This window comes from Schistocerca cancellata, chromosome 11, assembly GCF_023864275.1.
Source record: "Schistocerca cancellata isolate TAMUIC-IGC-003103 chromosome 11, iqSchCanc2.1, whole genome shotgun sequence".
Lineage (NCBI taxonomy): Eukaryota > Metazoa > Arthropoda > Insecta > Orthoptera > Acrididae > Schistocerca > Schistocerca cancellata.
In genome coordinates this window covers 153,458,563-153,484,235 of record NC_064636.1, presented here as the reverse complement: position 1 = coordinate 153,484,235, position 25,673 = coordinate 153,458,563, and the positions used below count along the sequence as shown (strand labels likewise).

The window sequence follows — 25,673 nt, the reverse complement described above, 5'->3', positions numbered from 1 at the left end:
TCGTGATTCTTGAACCAGGTGTTAGCTATGATTAAGTTATGCTCTGTGCAAAATTCTACCAGGTGCCTTCCTCTTTCATTTCTTACCTCCAATCCATATTCAAGTACTACGTTTCCTTCTCTTCCTTTTCCTACTCTCGAATGCCAGTCACCCATGACTATTAAATTTTTGCATCCCTTCACCACCTGAATAATTTCTTTTACCTCATCATACATTTCACCAATTTCTTCATCTCCAGAGCTAGTTGGCATATATACCTGTACTACTATAGTAGGCATGGTGTTTGTGTCTATCTTGGTCACAATAATGTGTTCACTATGCTGTTTGTAGTAGCTTACCTGCACTCATATTTTTTATTTATTATTAAAACCTACTCCTGCATTACCTCTATTTGATTTTGTATTTATAACCCTGTATTCACCTGACCAGAAGTCTTGTTCCTCCTGCCATCGAACTTCACTAATTCCCACTATATCTAACTTTAACCAATTCATTTCCCTTTTTAAATTTTCTAACCTACCTGCCCGATTAAGGGATCTGACATTCCATGCTCCGACCTGTAGAGCAACTGTTTTCTTTCTCCTGATAACGACATCCTCTGCCTGGAGATACAACTGGAGGACTATTTTACCTCTGGAATATTTTACCCAAGAGGACGCCATCATCATTTAACCATACAGTAAAGCTGCATGCCCTCAGGAAAAATTATTGCTGAAGTTTCCCCTTGCTTTCAGCCATTCCCAGTGCCAGCACAGCAAGGCCATTTTGGTTAGTGTTACAAAGCCAGATCAGTCAATCATCGAGACTGTGGCCCCTGCAACTACTGAAAAGGCTGCGTCCCCTCTTCAGGAACCACATGTTTGTCTGGCCTCTAAACAGATACCCCTCTGTTGTGGTTGCACCAACGGTACGGCTATCTGTATTGGTGAGGCACGCAAGCCTCCCCACCAAAGGCAGGGTCCATGGTATCATGAGAAAGATGGAGTAAATGAAATCACATCACTACAAAGTGTCGTAGCTAAAGTGTAGCAAAACAGAACAGTGCCAATCACTTAATTGTAACTATCCCCAGTTGTTACACGTGTGGTGGGACATACTAAAGAGCTTTCACCAATAATAAATAGGTAGGGAATCAAAAATAAAAACAATCGTTCTGAAATTAAATATGAAGCATAAGTACAGATTTCCTAAAACGTCAAGTTTATTTACACAAATTAAGAAAAATATCCAGAATGGGAACATCTTTGAATATAACACAAGACATATTTAGTACTCATGCCCTCAGCTCTCCCAGGTGTTGTTCTTGTGTATACAAATGAATGGAATCGAACTGTAACACTTAATGTTTGGTTTTCGATTTCATTTTGTGTAAAACTTACACAGTATTAGATGCTGAACAAATAATTAGGAGCTTTGGTGCATAACACTTATCTACATTATCTCTTAATCAAGTACAGAGCTTTGTGAAACAAAAAAATTTCACAAAAATATAGCTATTGTACACTGGTGTAAATGGTAACCAAGCACAATGATTTTGTTAGACTACACATTCTCGCATCTGCCCAGTTTACATGAAGTTGCACTGATGAGCAAAAATGTCATGAACACTGCCCGAGAGGAGAATGAATACCATGTTTTACACACATGATGCAGTACGCAGATTACAAGTATAGCAGATCAGATATTAAGAAGGAATTGTTCTATCAATTAGATGGGTTGCGAAGATGTAAATCCAATGAGATAAGTAACTTTAGCAAAGGGCAGGTTATGGTGGCATTGCAGTTGGCAACTAGCACCTCAAAAGTGGTGAACATCTGCGGAAAGTGGCTGAAAGGTGATAAATCCATAACCTTATGAAAAGATGTAATACTTATATACTTCATCACAAATCATGGAGATCAGAAGCTTACCTGTTCTGTAAAGCTGGCAATGTGACATATCTTCCAATCCACCAAAGTGTTCAATTGCAACTGCAGTGGGCAAGGGATCATTGAGGCTGGAATGAAGGTCAATGATAATGTCAACTGCCAACTGGCAACTGTCAGGATGTGTGACATTTCCTATTACACCAGGTCAGTTGCCACATCCAGATATGCAGTCAACTAGGTGAATGGCACCAGATGGGGGGTCCATTATGATATGGGCTACTTTGGGACATCTGGTAATAACTGAAGGTAAAATGACAGTTGCAGACTATGTGATCTTTATTGCAACTACAAGGATTCCTTCATGACTGATGTGCTCTCCCACAGTGAAGGCAGCTTTCAGCAGGATAACTATCCATGTCATGTGCAGAACGACTCCACAGTGGTCTGAGTAGCATGGTAACCAACACTGATGTCTCGACCACATAGCTGATTTGAATGTGTGGAATACAACTGGTGCAATATACATCCAGAAACATGAAAACAACATGTCAAGTCCATATCATGTAGAACTGTCAATGTATTTTGTTCCAAATGTGGACAAACATACTAGTAAGCATGTTGCTATATTTCTTGTTCAGTTTACTAATACAGGATTAGTAATAACAGAACATAAATGTACACACTATTAATAACACATATAGCAAATCTCTTGAGAAAACATAGCTGAGTAAAATAATTGCCATAATTATGTTTCTCCAGTGATGAGTTTACTATTCTGAGTGAAAGAAATGCTATAAATACATTCTTGCTCTCACCTTTCTAAAATGCAGAGCTACAAGTACTACATGATGACTACATTTCGAATAACAAGCAGGAAGTCGTCACATTTTCTTGGCCTTCTACTGAATATTGCATGGTACTTATGATTACTGAAGAAGGTAAGAATTTATCACAATTCACAATCTTTTTGTCTCAATATCAACTGGGAAAAACTGTAGTGTTAATGACAAAAACACATTTGATTCATGTTTCAGGAGTATTAAGTAATAGAATTTCTTGACATCTCAACCTGCTGATATGGATTTTTATATTGTCACATTATGTGTTACCACTCTATAGTATGCATCATTGCACACTTTTGTTTCTAACACATTTTAATGTTATTTCACAAGCATTATAATTTATTGTCCCCCTGTTACATCCATTATTTTATAGGCCTTGAGGGCACAACCCAGGAAAACCTATTTGCGTAAACTAACACTTACTTGTACTTTCTTTCTTATGTGAAGTAATGCATGTGTCTTGAGTGAAACTTTTGGCTCAGATACCACATTTGTGACGTCCCCTTCCAATGTGTTCTAATGCATGTGTCTTGAGATCGCCTGAACTAGCAAAAGATTTCCCACAAATATCGCATTTGTGTCGTTTCTTTCCAGTGTGAATTAATGCATGTTTCTTGAGATAGCATAACACAGTAAAAGATTTCCCACAAATCTCACATTTGTGAGGTTTTATCCCAGTGTGAATTAATTCGTGTGTCTTGAGATTGTTGGACAAAGCAAAGCATCTCCCACAAAACTGACATTTGTGAGGTTTCTTTGCAGTGTGAATTACGGAATGTCTCTTGAGACTGCCTGGCTGAGCAAAAGATTTCCCACACATCTCACACTTGTTAGGTTTCCTTCCAGTATGAATTAATTCATGTGTCTTCAGAGTGTATGAGAAAGCAAAACATCTCCCACAAAACTCACATTTGTGAGGTTTCTGTCCAGTGTGAATAAATATATGTTTCTTGAGATAGCTTGACAAACCAAACGATTTCCCACAAATCTCACATTTGTGAGGTTTCTTTGCAGTGTGAATTACGGAATGTCTCTTGAGACTGCCTGCTCTAGCAAAAGATTTCCCACAAATCTCACATCTGTGAGCTTTCATTCCAGTGTGAATTAAAGAATGTCTCTTGAGACTACCTGCTCCAGCAAAAGATTTCCCACAAAACTCACATTTGTGCGGTTTCTTTCCAGTGTGAATTAACCTGTGTCTCTTCAGATTGCCTGCCCTAGTAAAAGATTTCCCACAAGTCTCACATTTGTGAGGTTTATTTCCAGTGTGATTTAGTAAGTGTATCTTGAGATTGCATAACATAGTAAAACATTTCCCACAAATCTCACATTTGTGAGGTTTCTTTCCAGTGTGATTTAACGAATGTCTCTTGAGATTGCCTGTTTGAGCAAAAGATTTCCCACACATCTCACATTTGTGAGGTTTCTTTCCAGTGTGAATTAATCCATGTATCTTGAGATCACATGACCTAAGAAAATATTTCCCACAAATCTCACATTTGTGAGGTTTCTTTCCAGTGTGAATTAATCCATGTATCTTGAGATCGCCTGACCTAACAAAAGATTTCCCACAAGTCTCACATTTGTGCGGTCTATTTCCAGTGTGAAGTAAGCCGTGCATCTTGAGACCGCCTGCACTAACAAATGATTTCCCACAAATCTCACATTTGTGTGATTTCTTTCCAGTGTGAATTACGACATGATTCGTGTGATGATGTGCCTGAGCAAACGATTTGTCACAAATCCCACATTTGTGAAGTTTGTTTCCAGTGTGAATTAATGTTTGTGTATTGAGATGACCTGACTGAGCAAACGATTCCCCACGAATCTCACATTTGTGGGGTTTCTTTCCCATGTGAATTAGTTTCTCTCTCTTGAGATGATGTGACCTACCAAACAAGTTGCCATAAATACCATATTTGTCAGTTCTGTTTGCAGTAATTAGATCAGCCTGGGCACTGACATTAACAGCTGTAGATAAATTTCCATAATCAACTGTTTTCTCTGTATCATTTGTCATGTGTGTGTTACACATGTCATTAGAGGACTGCTTTGAAGCTTTCCAAGTTTCCTTACATGAAGACTGCTCATTGTGTTGTGTAGCAGAAACTTCTGGCAAACTATCCAAGAAGATACTGCTTTGATGCTCATCAATATAGCCATATTTTTCATGGTTGCCAGCAATTAAGACATGATATTTCTCACTCATTCTTAAATGTTTTTTCAAACTAACATTACTGTGAAATACCTCACCACACCACTTGCAAACATACAAAGGTGGTTGTGTGCCATCAATGTGCATAAACACATGCATTATGAGTCTGTATTTTGAAGAAAAGCTCTGTTGGCAAGAATTACAGCTATACACATGAAATTTCTTTTCCCTCGTACTACAGTCATATCTGGTGGCAACTGAGCATTCCTCATCAAGAGTCACATCTTCTGTACAGGTACCAAACTCGTGTGTTGACTTCTCCATGTCTATCACAAACTCATCCTGTCTATGGTGACAAGTTTCTTCACATGATACTCCACACCTCTCACCAGTACTCTGAGTCAATCTGAAGAATGAGGAGCAGAATATTACATAATGATATATATACAAAAAAGAAACAATATTTGAGTGTCCATAAATACAGTACTATGGGCCAGAAGTCACAAAAGTGCATATGAAATTACATATTAGTAACTGTTAGTGATTTAAAATTATAATGTTCCACCAGAAGGTAAGAACTGACAAAGTGAAAGTGGTTTAAAACCAAAATAACCAGAGCAAATTCAATAACGATTAATCTGAGTCACTGCCAACTTGATTTGAAATTTTGAGATCAGAATTAAAATAATTTCATGCGTTACAATCTTTTTAAAATACAGTGCTACAAGTTAATGGTCTACACCAATTTATTAAATGTATCAAAAAATGTATCATTTACATGTTATTATTCAATATTCTTAAGTTCAAGGCACTTCAGATTCAATTAAGAGAAATAATTTTTAACTGTTCCTTTTCCATTATCTCAGCTCTGTAAGTGCCTTTTCTTTGTTTTGCAGATACTTTCACCTTTGGAAATGATAAATTTATTTCACTTAATAAACAGATTGTTCTTGTTTGATTCCCAATGAGTCAAGAACTAGTGCAAGCTTCAATATTTTGATTAGGTATCTAGTATGGATGTTAATTAGGTGGATAAAGACTGTTCATGAACAAGAATCAATGTCTTAGCAATCAAAGGAAAAAAAATTGCAAACTGATAAATGAATGTGAATGGCACACTTGAAGATGGTTTTAATCTAAGACTGTTTTTGGCACTACGATTTATATGAAGCCTTCCACAAATGGAAATACTGTCTGAAAGGATGGGAATGGTTGTAAATATTCCTGTACATTAGCAGTGATCCTTTTTGAAAATTTTTATGTCTTCCCAACATCTGGTCACCTGGCATTGCAGAACACCACTGACTGAAGGACACACATGTAAATGGCCACCTCAACACCCATTAGACAGTGCTGGCACATATTGAGTGGCAGTGATAACAGCTGATGCACGAGATACCCCTGTAATATCTGCGTCCCATAATTCCACCTGCAGATAACCCTTTCCCACAGATCAGAAATGTGATGCCTTTCAGGTCCGCAGTACGTGCAGCATGTTGGAAATGAAATATTACGAACTACTGAAGGTGTGCATGCTCCAGTGTTTTCTTTTGTTCTGACTGTAACTTTCGACTTTTTGCATTGTGTAGGGTATATAGTTTTGTTTGACCTCGTTCTGGTAAATATCGAGTGTTTCTAAACTCGTAATTGGGACCACACGATTTTTTAACGTAACTTCTATCATGGAGTGTTGACAACTGAATCACTAAATATTGTAATTTCTTTTTAACTCAATTAGATACAACATAGGAAAGTGAAGTAACTGAATATTAACAATAAAGAAAGATATCGAAAACATATGCAAGTAAGATTTCAAAGAAATACCTTTCTGTGTCTCAAAGCAAAAGAAATAAAACTTCCAATTAAAATTTTATGTTATGCCAGTCAACCATAAACAAACCAGATTAAGAAAGAGAATCTGTTGGAAAGTTCAACAATAAATTAATTTTGATGTAAATTATTTATCAATTATTTTGAGACCTCCAGTAAGCATTTTGTAGGTACTGCGTACTTGTGTCAAATCTTTAATCTTTACTGCATAACAATTTTTGTGGCAAGTACATTCATAAACTATTAATGCAGTGTTGATGGAAGTGCACATATATTTTATAAACACACATACTACAGCCTGCACAGTAACACTGCTAATGGTTTACACTATATATGTTAAAAATTTTGGGAGTATAGCTGTTAGCTCTACTTTATTATTTCATTGTCTCAATTCTCAAACTAAAGAGCTGTCATTATGAACAAAACCCCTTTACTACATTCTGTCTATCCAGCTGGTACCCCTCTATCCAACAACTAGTCAGGTCGGGGGACTAATACGACTTTGCCGTCTTTACTCGGTCTTTCGGCCGAAACTGGTTGCAAAGTGCCACTGCATATATAGGCTTGTATTACGATGTGGTCGCCACTCCCAAAGACTCCCCCTCCCCTCCACCAGGACAGAATTAGTGTACTCCAACTGTCTGTGTCCTGTGTAATCCACAGGAAAGTGTGAATGTCTGCAAATGTTTGCAAGTTGTCTAACTGATGTGGAACGTGGGGACCAGTCCGGTATTCACCTAGCGGGATGTGGAGAACTGCCAAAAACAACATACAAGATGACCGGCACACCAGTTTTCATAGTTAATCTGACGGGCAGATTCGATCTGGGGTCAGCACACTGACCTGAATCCAGAAAGCAGTGCAATAGTGGTCTCGGCTACACTGGCAGGTCGTTCCCTACATTAATGTGAAAATATTACATGTAGTTTCACTTACTAAGGAAAGATTGTCAACGCATTTGATGCCGAACTTGGAGATAGCTGTGAATACAAGCAAGCCTATTAAAGCTTTTATCTCAAAAACATCATCATGCCGAGAAGGTATGTTCTTCTGAACATTTTCATATTATCAAGATTCTGTTTCATCACTGTTGAATCTCATTAAAACACCTGATTTCTTGTTTAATGTCTTGAGGTCTACCCAACGCATTACCACTAAGTCACAGGGCAGGAATCTGCCAAGCAATGTTATATTGTCTAGCACAAACTTTGCTTAGGTTGTGCATTTGTCCATTTGAAAGAGTTTCCCCTACCATAAAAGCAGGAATCATGTTGACATGACTACATTCTTTGTTATCAAAATCATTTCCACCACCACCACCACCACCACTACCACCCAGACCCTCTTCTGAATTTGTATCACCAATTTCCATTGTGTAATCTCGATGAATATTACTGTCAACCAGAACATAAATCATTGAAGTACAGTTATCTTACTCTCAGAACTCATGGATGATTATGTTTGGTTTGTGGTGCACTCAACTGCACAGTCATCGGTACCTGTACAAAGCCCAATTTTTACACATTCTATTTCCTTACACAGTCAAATGTAGCCACTGTCATGGATGATGCAGATGATGATTATGACGATGATGATGAGGACAACGCAAACACCCAGTCACCAACCCAACAAGGAATCAATCCCGGAGCCCCGTGATCTAGAAGCAGCAATGCTAGCTACTAGACCACAAGCTGCAGACAGAACTCATGGAGAATAATAAGTCCGTTCAGGCTGGTTTGAATGGTTAGAGAGACGTGGCACACACTGCATATTGTAAAAGACAGTGACAGCAGGCACTATAGTTATTACACTGTAATAACAACAATAAACACAAACTGTTGATAAAAACCCGTGCTGAGTAGCAATCATGGAACGAGTGTGGTATATTTGCAAGACATCATAGCAACTTTATTATGAATCTACTGAGGAAAAAATTGTCTGAGCAGCACCCTGTTTTCATGACAAGATGTCAATACAAGGCATTTCAAGTGATTATAATTAAACTGACAATGTTGTGGGTGCTGCAGTGTGGGCTCTACATTTTGCAGGATGCTGTAACATTGTAGGCTGTTCATTAACTGATGTCCTCACCAAGTATGCTGAAAAATAATTTTCCACTTTCCGCCACCAGGTGAAAATATGGTGCTATAAGCAGTGAAAATGAGGTATCAGTGCAGGAAAAGAGAAGAAACGATCAGACCAATGATAATGGTGGTTCTAATAACGTTTATTAGAATATGATCAGATGTTACATGTTCAAAATGGTCTGCTGACTGTGCAACATGCTGATCCATGACATGACATGGTTAACAGTTGCCTACAGCATATCCAGTGTAATAATATTGACAGTCATCATATGATATCCTTCTGATCAGGCATATTTGGATACATCCGCAATAAATCTTTCACATATCCCAACAGCCACATGTTGCATGAATTTAGGTCGGTGGATCTCGAGGGCCACGTATCTTTCAACTACCTAGATATAATGTGGATGATACCGAAGGTTTCATGAAACCAATCATTCACTCAACAACTGACATATCATGCTGCCCCATCTCACATCAAAATAATGTCGCAGACACTGTTGTGTTCTTGAAATGCTGGAATCACATAACCTCCTTATAAAGTTCAGATGTCACTGTACACCTACGAGGTGCATGACATGAACACCGACTGAGAATGAAAGGGCTTGTGAAATCACACCACACTGTCACATAAGCTGATTGCAGTGGGTGTTCCGCCACAAGATTTGGGAGGACAACCCCATTATGTGACAGTTCTGTGCATTCACAGCCCCAAGCAGGGTAAAATATGCCTTGTCCATCCAAAGAATGTTCCCCAGCCAAAAGTCACTAATTACCATGCATGCCAAAAATGAAAGCAGAGTCACAGTGTTGTAGCCCATCTTGAGGCTTCTATAGCAGCACATTGTGAGCCTTGTAGAGGTGTGTGTGTGTGTGTGTGTGTGTGTGTGTGTGTGTGTGAGAGAGAGAGAGAGAGAGAGAGAGAGAGAGAGAGAGAGAGAGAGAGAGAGAGTGAGAGAGAGAGAGAGAGAGAGAGAGAGAGAGAGAAATCCTATGACCACTCTAGCACTTACTACAGAATTTGAGGCACCTGCTTTATGGTCAGCTGTAGCTAAAAGCAACTTCACCAACTGATATTGGATTCCGCTGCAAGACTCAATTCACCTATTTCTTCAAATATCTTGATTGTGTTCAACACATTTATTGACATGGGGCCTCTTTTCAGCCATTTATTTCAGTAATATTCCTCCAATGCAGTGCCACTGTTCTGATAAAACAACTGTACCACCAGTGCACGGCGTTTCTTTCAACAGCCACCTCATTGCATATGGAAGGCTTAAACATTCTTAACTAGGGTGCATACTTGGACAAGAAAAAATTTCCCGGATTTCCCAGTTAGAAATGCATTTTCTAGGGTGAAAAACTTTTTACTGGGTAGGAAGTATATTTTTCCATGTCAAAAGATGGTATCATTTCCCTAGGAGCTGAAAACCTCATCAATCCTTTGAATGGTTATGGATTTATAAACCTCTGTAGAACTATTGTGGCAGTTTGGAAATCTCAACCTAGCAAAATCACAGAGTTTTTGAAATATCTTTGATGCATGGAAACATGTACACTACAAACTTTCGTATCACGAAAGTACGAACACGAAATCCACCAATTACATCACAGTAGCTTCCAAAGCACTGAAATCAATATTGTGACGTGCTTTTGTCAGCCAAGCACAGCTCATGTCATATGATCTCACCACAGATGACAGCAAATATTCAGTGCATAGGAAACGATGTAGTCAGCCAATGACAACATGAATGTCAAGCCATGCAAACACACAAACGGAAGAAGTTAATGGTTTAAATTAATATACATCAGTACAACTACAAGAAAAGCTAAGTTTTCATATATAATATTGACTTTCGAAAAGTTTTTGTTGTTTTTCCGAGGGTGTGGTTAGGCTGGACTCTGAGAGCACATGCTTCAATTCTAGCAGATTTATGTTTCTATATTTATTATAAATTTCACTAACGTGCACTGGACACTTCGTGGGTTACGTGGCTGAAAACATGTTCTGTAGAGCACTTTGACTTTTCCCATAGTGAAGTCAGTTACATGTGAAATCGAGAACTTATGTCGCCTTTGTTTTTGAACGGCAACTATACTTTCTGCCAGTATTACTGCTTAATCTGTAATCAATGAAAAGACTATAATAATTATGAAAGACTAAACCTGAAACTAGGTTATTTTTTGTGTGTCTTATCTTTTCAAGATACGCTAGTGTGCCATCAACATTTAAAATTATGGCATAAATGGCTGGTGTTATGGGCCCAAAATTTTTCCACATGGCTGGTTCTAAGCGTTAAGTCTTTAAGGAAAATATAATGCTCCATGATTTAAGAAATTCATCACACATTCTGACACGCATCATCATCTTGCATAAAAGGAAATTTATTTTGAAAGGAACACTGAAACCAACATTCGCGATATTTCACCGCGTCCTGTTAGAAATATAACCAGTTGTGACGTTACTCATCAAAATGAGCCCAGGAATGAGATATACTGAAAGCAGTTTGTTGTTACAAAATATTGCATGCCTGTGTGTGCACTTGTTATTTTGTTTTAAATGGCGCATTTTCTTTGCAACAAAAGATTTATTTCGGTGATATTCCCTCGTTTATGTTTTATTGCTGCGGTGTTATTCTGCAGTGGCGGGCTAAACTAAAATATTTTATTAGTGTATCAGTTCTTAGCCATCAGAATCACAAAAATTTAACTGAAAAATAAAATAATAAAAAATTACTGGAATTCTGAAAAACCACTAAGCCGGATCTGAGCAGGTCCGAGTTCTTTTTGTGGGGCTATATTAAAGACAAGATGTACAGCAGTTACCCCAAAACCATTATTGAGCTGAAAACTGACACTCCGGTGGTCATCGACGACATTGATGTTCCTACACTTCAGTGAGTATTGCAGAATTTTGCTATTTGGCTGTGCCACATCATCGACAATGATGGCAGTCATATCGAACATGTCATACCCTAAATCTGGATATCTGTAGTGAGGTTTCCATGTTGAATAAAGTGTGTGAACGCTGTAGTTGGTAACTAATAATTTACTATTTTTTATATAGTTCAATAATTTTACCCTTTTTTGTTTGCTAGGTGACAGATTGGGCTCTGGGCTGCATATCCATCACTGCTACCTGTGTTTTGACTGAACAATTCAATTATGTATCTTGGTGCGGTTTTCTGCCCAAGTTAAGAGTGAGGTTATTATTTCCTTTGTCATAATTCATAGGAAGTTGAAATCACTGTGAACGTTCATCATCCTTTCCCCCACAGTAACCCTCTCTCTTTCAATTTCTCATTCTTTCATGTAAACAATTTGTGGTAAAGAGAAAAATTAAGGGACTACTGATTGAAGCTTTTCACTTTTGGTGAGATTTCTTTACTGGAGAGTGTACATCATCAATGTACACACACTTTAGAACCATATACTCTAAATGTCTAATTAGTGTACAGTACTTGCCTGGTTTCATATTACACTACATTACATTAATACATATTCCACATATCATGAATATGACATTTTGCAATGTGGAACTTGTGAGTTTAAGTTTACATTTCTTTACACAATGAATTTTTTTTTTTTTTTACAATTACTATTTCATATTTAAAAATTCATCTACTGAGTAGATGATGTTGTCATTCATAAATTCTTTTGATTTGTTTTTAGATGCTTGTTGGCTACCTGTCAGACTGTTAATGCTCCCTGGTAAATGATCAAACAATTTTGCAGCAGCACAATTCATCTCTTCCTGTGCCAAAGTCAGATGTAGCCCACTGCACTTTGCTGTTACTTTTGAACTGTGATTTGTCATCAATAACATATTCTGGAAGTGAATGTACGTACTGTGAATGTACTGTGGATATCTCCAGTTTCTCAAATAAGTGTCTACAATGTGATCTTGCATGTTTTCCAGCTATTATTCTGATTATACGCTTTTGTGCAATGAATACTTTTTCTCTTGATTACGAGTTAATTTACTGATATGTTTGTCACCAAAATTTGCAATAACCCTAATAGTGTAAGATGTTGAACTGAAATGTTTCATCAGCTGATTGATGTGCTTCTCCAAATTAATTTCTCATCTATACACACTCCCAGAAATTTCGAATATTCTGCTTAGCAACAGATTTCTGTTCAAAATCTATATTTATCAATGGTATTATGCCATTTACTGCACAGTGCAGTATATACTGTTTACTCAGAATATATTGTGAGACTATCTGCAGGCAACCACTTAATTCCCTGAAAGACATAATTCACAATTTCCTCAGCTAATTATTGTTTCTTGGGTGTGATTACTGTACCATCAGAAAGAGAACTAGCTTTGCATTTTCATGAATGTAGAGTGCCAATACATATTATGAAAAATATGGGGAATAAAACTGAACACTGTGGGATACCATTCTTGACACCTCTCCATTTAGAGTACTGCTGCCTTTAGCACACTACCTCTACAGTTAATTTCAACCTTCTGCATTCTTCCACATACATATGAATTAAACTGGTCATGCAGGCTTTAATATTCTGTTGGAAGTGCTATGAATTCCATGCAAGCTTTTACTTTGAATGAATTTATTATTTTCCTAATTTCAGTTAGAGGTGGGTTGAATTTCAATTTTATCAAATTGCATAGGTATTGCTTCTTCCATGTACAATCTGTTATTTCCTAATGAACAGCTGGATCCTATTTTCTCTACAACATGATTATTGAAATTATTCTTTCTTCTGTTTTTTGTTTAACTTTTCATCAAGTTTGATAGGAATACACTCTTCCTGTGATTTCGACTGTCATGTTTCCTTGCTAGCGATATCCCAGATCGTTTTAATTTTATTATCAGAGGTGCTAATCCAAGACATAATGCACACACTTCTTGACATTTTAATACCTTTTCTTAATACAGTGCAACAGTTTTTGTGATGTTTGGCTCTTTCTGGACAATTACTCCTTCGATTTTCTGTACACAACATATTTTTATCTCTTTAATAAGGCACAGCTTTTTAGATTGTTTCTTATGATTACATTTTGATGTTTCCTTTGGGAAATTATTCTCGCATTACATTTGAAATTAGCATCAGGTTCCCTGTAGATGTCATCCCATTCTGTTGCTAGCTTTGCAATTGTTAAATAGAATGCACTATTTTGGAGGGCTGTTTTGCACTACTTGCATGGAACTATGTCATATAGAATAACTAGCTGTGCATCATGGTCATAAGGACCATTCTCCAAGGGAAAAGTATTTATTTGATTAAATTTATATTCAATCTATAAAATATCTCTCTCAGTGCTGCCCATGCAGCAAAATCACTAACTGCTGTAAAATTGAAAGATCCAAGTAATACTTCAAAGTCGTTCTTTCTATCACATTCTTTCAGAAAATCTACATTGACAACCCCAACGAACAATAATATGCTTCTGTCTGACTGCCAGATGGCTCAATAAAGAATCAAAGTATTTCACAAATTGTTGAAAATTTCTGAATGGGGACCTACACACAGCTACAATTATAAAAGTGCCATTTAGTTTAAGCTCACAGGCACATGCGCCTGCATGTTGCTCTAAGCAACATTTTTTTTAGTTTCTAAATTTTTCATAGATCTGCATGACAGACAGTAGGTGCTTCATCTTCACTTTCAACCCATCTTTGCTTTTTGAGGCTTGTCACATGTTGTTCATTGCACTATTTTGTTTGAGCCGCATCTGATCCAAATGAATATTACGGAAACGATTATTTCTTTCCCTGATGCTGTGAATTTTTCTAAGAGAAATAGCAATATTTACTACAGTATCAGATCCTCCATCAGAGTGCACCTTTTATCATTGCATATAAGGTATGTGTATGCCAAAGGTTTCCGTATTCTTCCACTTGATAGGTCGCCCCCTGTGAAAGCTGTCTTACAATTTAAAACTACACCTACATTTTGCCTTGAAGGATACTCGCCATGGTCCTCAAATTTCAATATACTACTTTTGACTGCACTTCTGCAAATATTCTCAGTAAATACCAGATACCTATGTTTTTGAAGTGTGCAGAGCTCATAAGATTTTGTCTCTTTTCACTTTGTCTTTAAGGTCATGAAGAAATTCTTTTAACATGTATATAACACCGTCTGCTGCCTCTGTGTGTTTTGGAACCAAGTCATCTTAACTCAGAAATAAAAACTGCAATAGTAATAAATGAAAATCTCTGCTTTCTGAGCAAGCATATGTTTCTGTCCAGTGGGCACAAGTGAATGATGGGTAGTGAGTGTCAAAAAATCTGCAAAGCCATGTCAACAGCAGCATGAATTAAGCAAAGCATTACCACATGAAATTGTCTGTCTGGTAACCACTGCTTATTATGCTACTCGGAAAGCACCTGTGGTGGAAATGACGCTGTGGTGAAGGTATGAGCTTAGAGACATGGACCCAGCCAAAATAGGCCAAAGGGTGTTTGTTGGCATTCAAAACATGGAGGGAAGATAAAAGCTGAGAAAACTGGCATACAACCTGCTAAAATAGCATCTGTAACGAATCTTATGAATGCTGGGTTGATTTCTGCTTCCATTTGGTTAGGTTTGCCCCAATTAAAATGTGGGGGGACACAGGTGGGGGAACAGTGGCAACAGATGGTGGGAAGGAGGGAGGGAGGGAGGGAGGGAGGGAGGGGACAAGAAGACAGTTATGAGCTAGGGCATGAGGTGCACAGGATGGAATGGTGATATGTGAGGTGAGGTTGGAAGAAAAGGGATGGGAGGACCCTCCTGCCTCCTCCATGTGCTTCTGCTAATTGCACATGTAGCAGCTAATATTCCAATTGCCCTCTGCTCTGCATTCACAGAACGAGAATTCCACTACAGTTGAGATGCATGTCATACTTGACTGATATCAGCATAAGCATCCAGCCATGAACACCTCCACGCCCATGGCCAGTGCTCCAGCAACTTATAAATGCGCACACTGCCCTGTCTTCGTCACATCTCTAGGCCCATTGTGTCATATCACGTTACTACAACTAACATGTATGAAGTGTTGCATTGTTTGAATTGTTTAAAATGTCTGTCCACACAAGGAATGTTTAAGAACTGATGTACTTGCAACTCTTATTATGTTTTGTTACTATATCAGTAGCAGGTTGTACTTTCTTTTTTAAATATCTACGCACAGTACTCTTTCACCATTTGCATGTTGATATTCACTGATGAAAACGTCAACTATGTATTAGAAACAAAAAAGAAATTACATCGGTAAGCATTTGATTTTCTCTATTCAGTTAATATATTTTTTGTCCATGGCATGCTGTAATGGGAGTGCTGATGAAGATATTGAAGCATCTTTCTGCTGTTGCTGTGGTATTCCAGAAAAAGTAATGGGAATACTGTTGGTAAATATGTGAAGAGGAATTGGCTCTGAAACAATTATCAGCCACAGCACGTAAACGTCCTAAGCCCACAAGCATAGACATGTAATGATGATGATGCCTAGTAATCTATATCTACATGATTACTCTGCAATTCACAATAAAGGGCCTGACAGAGGCTCATGGAACCATCGTTTTTAATATACTTCTCTACCATTCCACCCTCACTGTGTGCTGGGAAAACGAACACTTACAACTTTTTATGTGAGCTCTGATACCTCGTACTTTACTATGATAATTTCTCCCTATGTAGATGGGCACCAATAAAATATTATCACACTGATGACAAAATTCGTATTTGAAATTTCACGAAAAGTATTCCCATAGTGAAAAACACCTTTGTTTTAAATACCACCACCCCAGTTCATGTAGCATATCTATTGCACTCACACCCCCATTTCGCGATAATACAAAACGAGCTGTCCTCTTTTGAATTTCTTTGATGTCCCACACCACACAGCAATACCCCACAAGAGGGCAGATAAGCATAGTGTAAGCTGTTTCTTTACCAGACCTGTTACGTTTTCAAAGTGGTCTGCCAAGAAATCAGTCTTTTGTTTGCCTTCTCAGAGCATTATTTCCATGAATGTTATGATGTAATTTATTCATAAGTGTAATTCCTATGTATTTAGTTGAGTTCACAGATTTTAGGTTTGTATGATTTATTGTGTGAACGAAATTTAGCACATTCCTTTCAGTACTCATGTGGTTGACTTCATACTTTTCATCATTTACATGATTTTTCACATCATAGAGGTATCCTGTCTATCACTGCACAATTCGTTTTGATCATCTGATGACTTTACAATAAGGTAAATGACAGCATAATCTGCAAAGAATCGAAGAGAGCTGCTCAGATTGTCTCCTAAATCGGTATGTAGATCAGCGACAAGAGAGGGCCTATAACACTTACTTGGGAAACATCAGATATTACTTCGATGACATTCTCAGTTATTACGAACTGTGACCTTTCTGGTACAAAATCATGAATCAGTTCACACAACTAGGATGATACTCCACATGCACACAATGTAATAGGTCACTTGTGAGGAATTGAGTCAAAAGCCTTCTGAAAATCAAAAATTATGGAATCAATGTAATGCCGTCTGTCCATATCTGTCATTACTTTGTGAGAATAAAGGGCTTCTGTTTCGCAAGAATTATGTTTTCCGAATGTGTTTTTACTACTGGTCAATGAATGATGTTCAAACAGATTATATTTTCCAAAATCCTATAGCAAAGCGACTTGGATCCTGGTGTGATTTGTGAAACTTTCCTGTCTTTGGGTACCGATCTTTCTGCAGTTGAAGATCTGTATATGACTGCTCAGTATGGAGCTATTGTATCAGCATTCTGAAAGGAACCTGAATGCTCCACAACGTTTAGGATACCTACTTCTAAGTTACTCATGTAGGCAGTTATTCCTTATTAGAATTCTGGAATACTTACTTTGCTTTTCCTGTGAAGGAATTTAGAAAATTAGTCTTCACTAACTCGCTTTAGTAGCACTGTCGTCACTAACTTTACCATTCGTATTACGCAGTGAAGGTATTAATGCACCTTCAATTATATACTTTACATACAACCAGAATTTCTTTGGGTTTTCTACCAATTTCGAGACAGAGTGTCGTTCTGGAAACTATTAAAAGCCTCTCTCATAGAAGTTTGCGCTAAATTTCGAGCTTCTGTAAAACTTGTGGATTTTGCATTCTTTTAAATTTAGCATGTGTTTTGCATTGTTTCTGCACTAAAAGTCTGACCTGTTGTGTGTCAGTACCACCTCTTATTAATTTATTTGACACGTACCTCTAAGTTATTACTTATTTTGCTTTAAACTGCATATGGACTATGTTTAGAAAGAATTATCTGAAGGAGTGGAAACTGTCTCTTCGGATTGTGTCAGGCGAATTTTTATCTGCTTTTTTAGGGGCATGAATTTTGAGTTTATTTTCGTAAGTTTCGATGTTACAGTATTCACTCTTGTGAACTTTTCATGACTCAACAACATTGTGGTCACTAATCCCTGTACATGTTATGCTCCCTGTTTCGTCAGGGTTATTGAGTCCGCTTCTGAACTCTTTGTTCAAAATAATTTTCAGAGACGCCATTCAGTACGGTTCCGGACGACGTTTTATGCCTACCACTGAGATTAAAAATTTATTTTCGCCACTTTATCGATGGTAGACTGAAATTCCCACTAACTGTAATTGTACGAGTGGGATACCTATTTAAAATGACACTCAAGTTTTCTATGAACTGTTCACCAACTGTTTCATCGAAGTCACAGCATAGGTAAAGGGAACTTATTAATTTATTCCTGTTGGTGGGTATAAGCTCCACCCATACTAATCATAATGTGTTGGCTTTCAGTCAGCATCTTCATTAGTTAAAATGTCCGGCCTGAGAGGCCGTGGTCAATCTGTGAAACTACTACTTCATAACGATTTGTTACCAACTGCAGGCAACAACTTCCAAGGTGAGTCAACGACTGTCTGCCAGGCCGTGCAGGTCCCAACATTGCCTGTCCATGACTTATTTTCAGTATGATAATGAGTTTCACGAACAAACAGAAGGCATGGCTATGGGCAGCCCTCTTAGTCCAGCTGTTGATAATCTTTTCATAGAATTTTTTGAACAACAGGCACTGCACTCTGGCAGTAAAAGACCTTTAAAGTGGTACCGGTATGTGGGTGAGACTTTTGTGATATGGAATCACGGTAAAGAGGAATTGTATGGTTTCTTGATCTATCAGAATAGTATTAATCCAAAGATACAATTTACTATGGAGAAAAAGAGAAATGCACAATTAAATTTTTTGGACGTATCAGTAATTAAACGGGCAGATGGGAGTCTATGGCATAAAGTGTACAGACAAGAAACACACACCGACCATTACCTCCATAAGGATTGGAACCATCATCCCAGGCAGAAGAGAAGTGTCATTAGACCACTGGTGGAAAGAGCTAATAAAATCTGTGCGCCAGTTTATTTGCAAGATGATCTAAATCATAATAATAAAAATGCAAATGGCTGTTAAGAAAAGCGTGTGACAACATTCAGCAAGAACAACTGTCAGCTGGAAAAGTTTTTGTTCCATTTATTTATTAATATATATTATGAACCCTACTGGGGAAGTTCTGGCCAAGTTTCTAATTGAAACAATCTTTAGACCCACAAAGAAAATTAGTGCATGTAAATGTAGGCTTCTGCGGCCCTTATCACAGTCAATTAAATTCTTTTAATTCTTTCGAGTTTGAGGCCGCATTGTCAACTATAAAATTCCGACGTATCGGCGACTGTTGCAAGGTGTCTGAGAAAGGGGTCTTGCAACAGTCGCTGGAACGTCGGAATTTTATAGTTGACAATGCGACCTCAAACCCAGAAGAATTTCACTGACCAAGATTAGTGAGTGTTTAAGATCGGCGAAAGATGCACGACACCTCTTAGCAACTCCTGAGGTGTATAAAATTCCATGTGGCTGTGGGAAGGTTATATTGGAACAAAGATAAGAAGTGCCCATACCCACTAAACCAGACACAAAAGGAACTGTCCACTGGGATATACCGACAAATCAGCTGTAGTGGAACATGTTTTTAAAGACACTGATAATGAACTAAAATTTATTAAGACAAGCGTACTAGCCAGGACATCGATTATTATGCATGTATGTATAGTGAAGCTATAGAGATTCAGCAACACCACAATAATTTCAACAGAAAAAAGGAAGGCTTAAAGTTAGACAGGATATGGTGGTCGACTTTGCATCAACAACGATCGATTACATTCAATCGAGAATAATGACATTAGTCAGAGATAGACTTACAGTCGGCCACACGTGACATATGTTGCTGCCCTCTATGCACTCTGTATAATCGGGAAATCCATGGCCTGGCAGCCATTGTTGACTCACTTCCGAAGATGTTGCCCGCAGTTAGCAACGAAACGTCAGGAAGAAGTAGTTTTACAGACAGACCACAGTCTCTAAGCCCGTAACTTTTAATTGATCACTTGTACTATCTCAAGGGAACGATCTACTTAAATTTCACTACAAGGTAAACTACATCGGAGAAATGAACACTACATCACCTACTGTATTTCATCTATTCTTTGGGAACATGGTTAGGACCCTTGAAAAATTTCAACTGAACTTATTTCCATACCTTTATTGTGGTTGTATCTACCCTCTTTCGGTGTTGTACTTGCAGCCTTTGAAACTGAAGCCCTTTCTGCACTTACCTGAGACCCTATAACATAACAAAAGCCCAGTTTCCCCTGCACATCCCCCATACTCATGGACATGCTTCCTTTGTGTAGTTGACTCCTGACCCACTAAGCAGAAGCCACAAATCCACCACCTTTTGGCGCTAGTCGAGGAATGTGCAACCTACACAATTGCAGAACTGTCTGGGACTCTGATTCAGACCTTCACTCCACTCTGCACCAAGGAACCCCTTTCAGTTCAGCCCATGATGCTACAGATGGTGAGCTCCACCTTCATCTCACAAGCAAGACTGGCAGTCTTTACTAGCTAATCGCCTGAACCAGAAAGAACCTCTTCCAAACCAACGTGGCACATATTGTTAACATCAATGTGAGCCACCACCTACAATGGCTATGCCATGCTTTCCATGGCATCCAGAAGCACCCATTTCGTATCTAGTATGCACACAGATTGCACACTGGATTTTTTCCCCTCTTATGCAGTCGTATCTCTAAATGGTGCCATTACACACCTAACATCAGAGCTTCCAATTACCAATAATACTACCCTCTTAGAATGCCCAGTCTTGCACACTGAGAGGTTTCCTCTGGAACATGGCAAGTAACTTCATCTGGCTCATGGATTTCATCAGCTATAGACAGCACCCAAATCTGTTCATCAGACGAACTGAGCAGGTTCTCCGATTGGAAACATGGAAATTCTTTCACTACCACCCACATGCTGGAATGACTTCCCACTCAAGAAGTGAGAAGTCAATCTCAGAGTGGGCAGTGCCCAAGGTGACTGCAGCAGTGGACCAATTGGTGGACAACACTGCCTGGAGCTGCGAGCAAAGAATCACTAAATTGATTTACATCTGAACACAGCAATTACTGTATCTGTCCATATCAGAATTGGCATGGTAAATACACAGACTTATACGAAATATACGAGTTGAAGGTAAGGAACACTGAGAAAATTTAAAATAAGTCACTTCTTATGAAAACATGTGTCAGCTCACAGTACTCTGATGTGCTACTGCTGCTACTATGAGAGCTACCACTGGATTGGTCAATCTAAGTGCTGCAGGTAACACAAACCAAATGAGTGGTGGAATGCAGACGGTGTTTCTATGCACTACACAGTTAATAAAGCGTAGAATGTGCCTGATAAATACACAAATGTGAACAAAATACGGGATTTGAAGCTAAATAATAATAATAATAATAATAATAATAATAATAATAATAATAATAATAATAATAGTAATAATAATGTCTGCGAAAGGAAATAGTAATAATAATAGTCATTATTACTACAATTATTATTATTATTATTATTATTCAATTATAACTATAACAGTAGTAGATGTCGCGAAAATATACTTACAGCAATTGATAAATAATTTGCTCACTTTTGACAAACATCGAAGGATAAGGATGTCAAGTCATGTATCAAAAGTCCTTGTTTTGAGCCAGTTTAAGTATTAATGCTGATGCTGATGAACAGAGAAAATGAGCAAATAAGCCTCTAACTAACACTATGTGCTTTTCTTGCAGGAGAGGTGAATTCACTGCAGCAGCAGGCATCTGGTATCAACATAGTGCTGTTCAGTCAAACCTACTGTTTGAATACCAGTGGATGTAAGCATGTTAGTCTCAGTGTAATACCGAATAGGGAGGTCTAATAAATGGCATTACTTGAAAACCATCTATTTAGTGATGACAAAGTAATATTCTCCTTGGATTAATGACATTGAGCATGCAATGTGTCAAAGAAGATTTCAGCCTTCTTCCACAGAAAAGTTTGCTCTCCCCTGATGTTATGAGGTGATCATACCATCTCTGTAGGGGATTAAGTTGGTACAGTTAAAATAGTTAACAGAGGGACCACAGATCTACAGGAACAGATTTTCAACATTTTAATGAAATGCAGTACAGGATGAGCTAACGTGTTGGCAAAGAAGGCAGTCACATATCTTCCAATTCTATGGCACATTGTGCAGTAATCTACAGTTGATCACTTGCCAAATTTTCCACACATTGTAAATTAACATAGCTTGAAAAAACTGGCTCTGAGCACTATGGCACTTAACTTCTGAGGTCATCAGTCCCCTAGAACTTAGAACTACTTAAACCTAACTAACCTAAGGACATCACACACATCCATGCCCAGGGCAGGAATCTAACCTGCGACCATAGCGGTCGCGCGGTTCCAGACTGTAGCGCCTAGAACCACTTGGTCACCCCGGGCCGGCGCCATAGCTTGACTCCATGGTGCATTCTGTGAATTGATGGAAGTGGATATGTATGATTCATCATTACCAGATGTGGGCACTGAATTACGATCTTATTTAAGTTTTGTTGATATACCCAGCTGTAAAGAAGAGTTTATAAAACAACTCCATTTCAATGTAAACAAAAAGTTACCACCGTAACCAAGTGGACGAAACAGTTTCACCACAAGGGTCTTTAAATGACGAGTCCTGCAATGATGAAGGTAGAAACCAGAAGAACAAGACGAATGGATCATTACTTCTCGATATTAGAAGTGCTTTGGTTATTGAAGCTTCATACTGCGGAAAATAATATAGTTTTTACACTGTTGACATTCTGTGGGAGACCACTTAGAGCATGTATATATTTTTCAAAAATTCTGTTTCACTCAAAATAGCAGCTACTGTAGGAGATTTTGCATGGAGTTAAGGGAGTAACATACTAGGCAGCCAGAAAAAGCAGTGTTATTCCACCATCTGACAATGTAAAACCAAACACCACATTCTTATTTGGCAACATCTCAGTGGAAAATCAGGTTATCTGCAGATATTTCTGCTTTGCTCGCCACATGCAAGTCAATATATTTTACTTCAGTGAGACATACTTAAGCATACGACAGCCCTTGGTCTGAGATACACCAACCTTGTAACTTTCAAACAGGACAATGTGAATTTAATGCATATTTTCCAAGCACCTGTAGGAACTGACATGTCACTCAATGAATTCGTTATATTTGAGGATTGCCAGAGTAACTCTCAGTATAGCTTGCTGGTTACAGATAAAACTAGTAAATTGAATGAGGGTCAATAGAAACAAAACTTCAACAAGATTCTTCAGAAAGGCAATGCACCAAAAAGCACCTGTCAGTATATTGCACACAATGCACATGTGTTGCACATTCATTCGGAGGACGCAAAGGACGTGCATTTGACAAAAAATGGAGGCAATCAACACTAAATTAATGGAACTCAAGGTCTTGTCAAGGAAGGTGCTATGAATGTTGAGGTGTTGAATGCTCGAATACAGCGATGTGAACTGTGTGTCAACGAGAAATTAAACAAATCAATGCAAAACTAACGTATGTGTGGAACAACAATGTGATGGCCAAGGCACTTCACCCCCATCACCACCGATTGTCTCAAAGTATATGTAAGTTGTAAACTGTCTCAAAAATGGCTTAGTATACAGCAGCATGTTGTCGAAAAAGTGTAATGCTAAAAACTGAGGTGCGGAGGGCAATTTGACAGAAGTTACATGTGTAAAGGTTAGGGCAACTGCAACGAGACCAGTATCTCCCAGTAACAGGTAAGTCAGTAACTGACAGGCTGAAAGAGCTGTCAGGGACTATGGACAAAAGCATAAACAGAAGGAGGAGGAGTAATGCCGAGTTAAGACAGAACATATGAGGTCATCAGGGCAAAACCATATATGTTAGGTAACCACTCAATCTGTTTAACCAAGAAAGCAATAAGAATAGGGAACAAGGAATTTTAAAGATTGCCTAGGCTGTTACAGTTAATACTTTTGAAAATGTCAAATGTTAAAAATATACCCTGAAACAATAAAAACATGTGGTCCAATATTACACATGACCAACGCATGTAAAACCCAAAAAGGATGAACAGAAGTGTCATAGAGCGACAAATACAGGATTTTAACTGAACCAGCAGTAGCAGCTCCACATAGTCCGGGTAAAATAGTCATAGTTCAGCCTGAGAGAGTGAACAATCTACCTCTCGAGCATATAAATTATGGTAACCAAATGAAATCATAGATCGATTACGACTGCTTACAGCTTCAGCTGGTGAAGACAAAGCAGATCACAGGAACAAAATAATATCGATCTTCCCTGAGCTTAAAAAATTTGAATCGTTGAGTAATTGAGGAGTGAGTTGTTCGTGAGCTTTACATATATGCATGCAGAATATTTCTGATAATATGAGGAATGGATTATGCATGGCAGGCTGGTCTCAGATACGCAATACTACTAACAATCAAATTATGGTTCCAAGTACATTCTCATGGTTACAGATACATTCCAATTTCGCTTGGGCCTTACCTTTGGAAGGAAAGACAGAGAAGGAGGTTTGAGAGGTTTCTGAACAACTGTTGCAGACAGGACTAAATCGACTGCCCAACAACTTTGAGACAAATGATGGAAGTGAATTTTACGACAGGCAGTTCAAAGCAGAATTGGAATGATGTGGGATAAATCACTATTCAATATTCTCCCATTTGGAACCTAGTCTTGCCAAATGGTTGAAATGGACAATCAAAAACCAAATGAGAAGCAATTAATCTTCAACGTATGCGCAAATGGCTGAACATACAGCCACAAATCATTGACAAATATAATCGCATTATTCACCACAGTATTAAGAACAAGCCTATTCATGTCAGAAATGAATCACGGGAATGCTTTTAACCCAATATGTTCCTCATAGAGCAGGTCATATGAAGTCGAGGGAACAGGGCATTGATGAAATGGCTTAGTTTCTTATCTAAGCTCAAGAGCTACGTGAATACTCGAAATATCCTACGTAATACAAAAAGCAAAGCTCAAACCATGCAGTAGTGTGACATGAGTGCTAGGAAACGTATCAACATAGTTGGAGGTGGTATTCTCGAGAATCTGCCATTCGAACTTTGCATCTCTGGATACAGTTTCTGTGGAGCTCGAACAAAACTGAAATAGCACCTGGCTTATGCTGATAAGGGCTTTAAGGTTCTGAACAATATATGCAAAGGGCACCACATTGGCTACACTTCAAATAAAGATCATTATATTGCAGACCAAATGTTCATTGATAAGGATGCACAGGATTGTCAAGGGATGGATATTCATGTAGGACAACCTATTTCTGCATACGTGGTTGATAAGGCAATGTTTGCTCGAACTTAAATTGGGTACTGGACTAACCTTCAAGAAACACTCAATGCAGCTCACTGCACACTAAAGAAGAAGAAAAACCTACGGGATGTTTAAAAAATTGTTGACAGCGGCGAAAGGT

General features: G+C 38.2%; 1 protein-coding gene across 6 annotated transcripts in view; it reads right to left on the bottom strand.

Moving 5' to 3' along the window:
* Positions 1–1,200: 1,200 nt before the first annotated feature.
* LOC126108646 (zinc finger protein 729-like) overlaps positions 1,201–25,673 on the bottom strand; it is a 135,163-nt gene continuing 110,690 nt past the window's right edge. For 4 of the 6 annotated variants that reach the window (XM_049913953.1, XM_049913954.1, XM_049913956.1 and 1 more), the window contains one exon: positions 1,201–5,271. In XM_049913953.1, the coding sequence (XP_049769910.1) occupies positions 3,189–5,271 (2,083 nt within the window). In that variant the 3' untranslated portion in view covers positions 1,201–3,188. The remainder of the gene's footprint in view (positions 5,272–25,673) is intronic. The other 2 variants (XM_049913957.1, XR_007523579.1) reach the window with 2 other exon arrangements.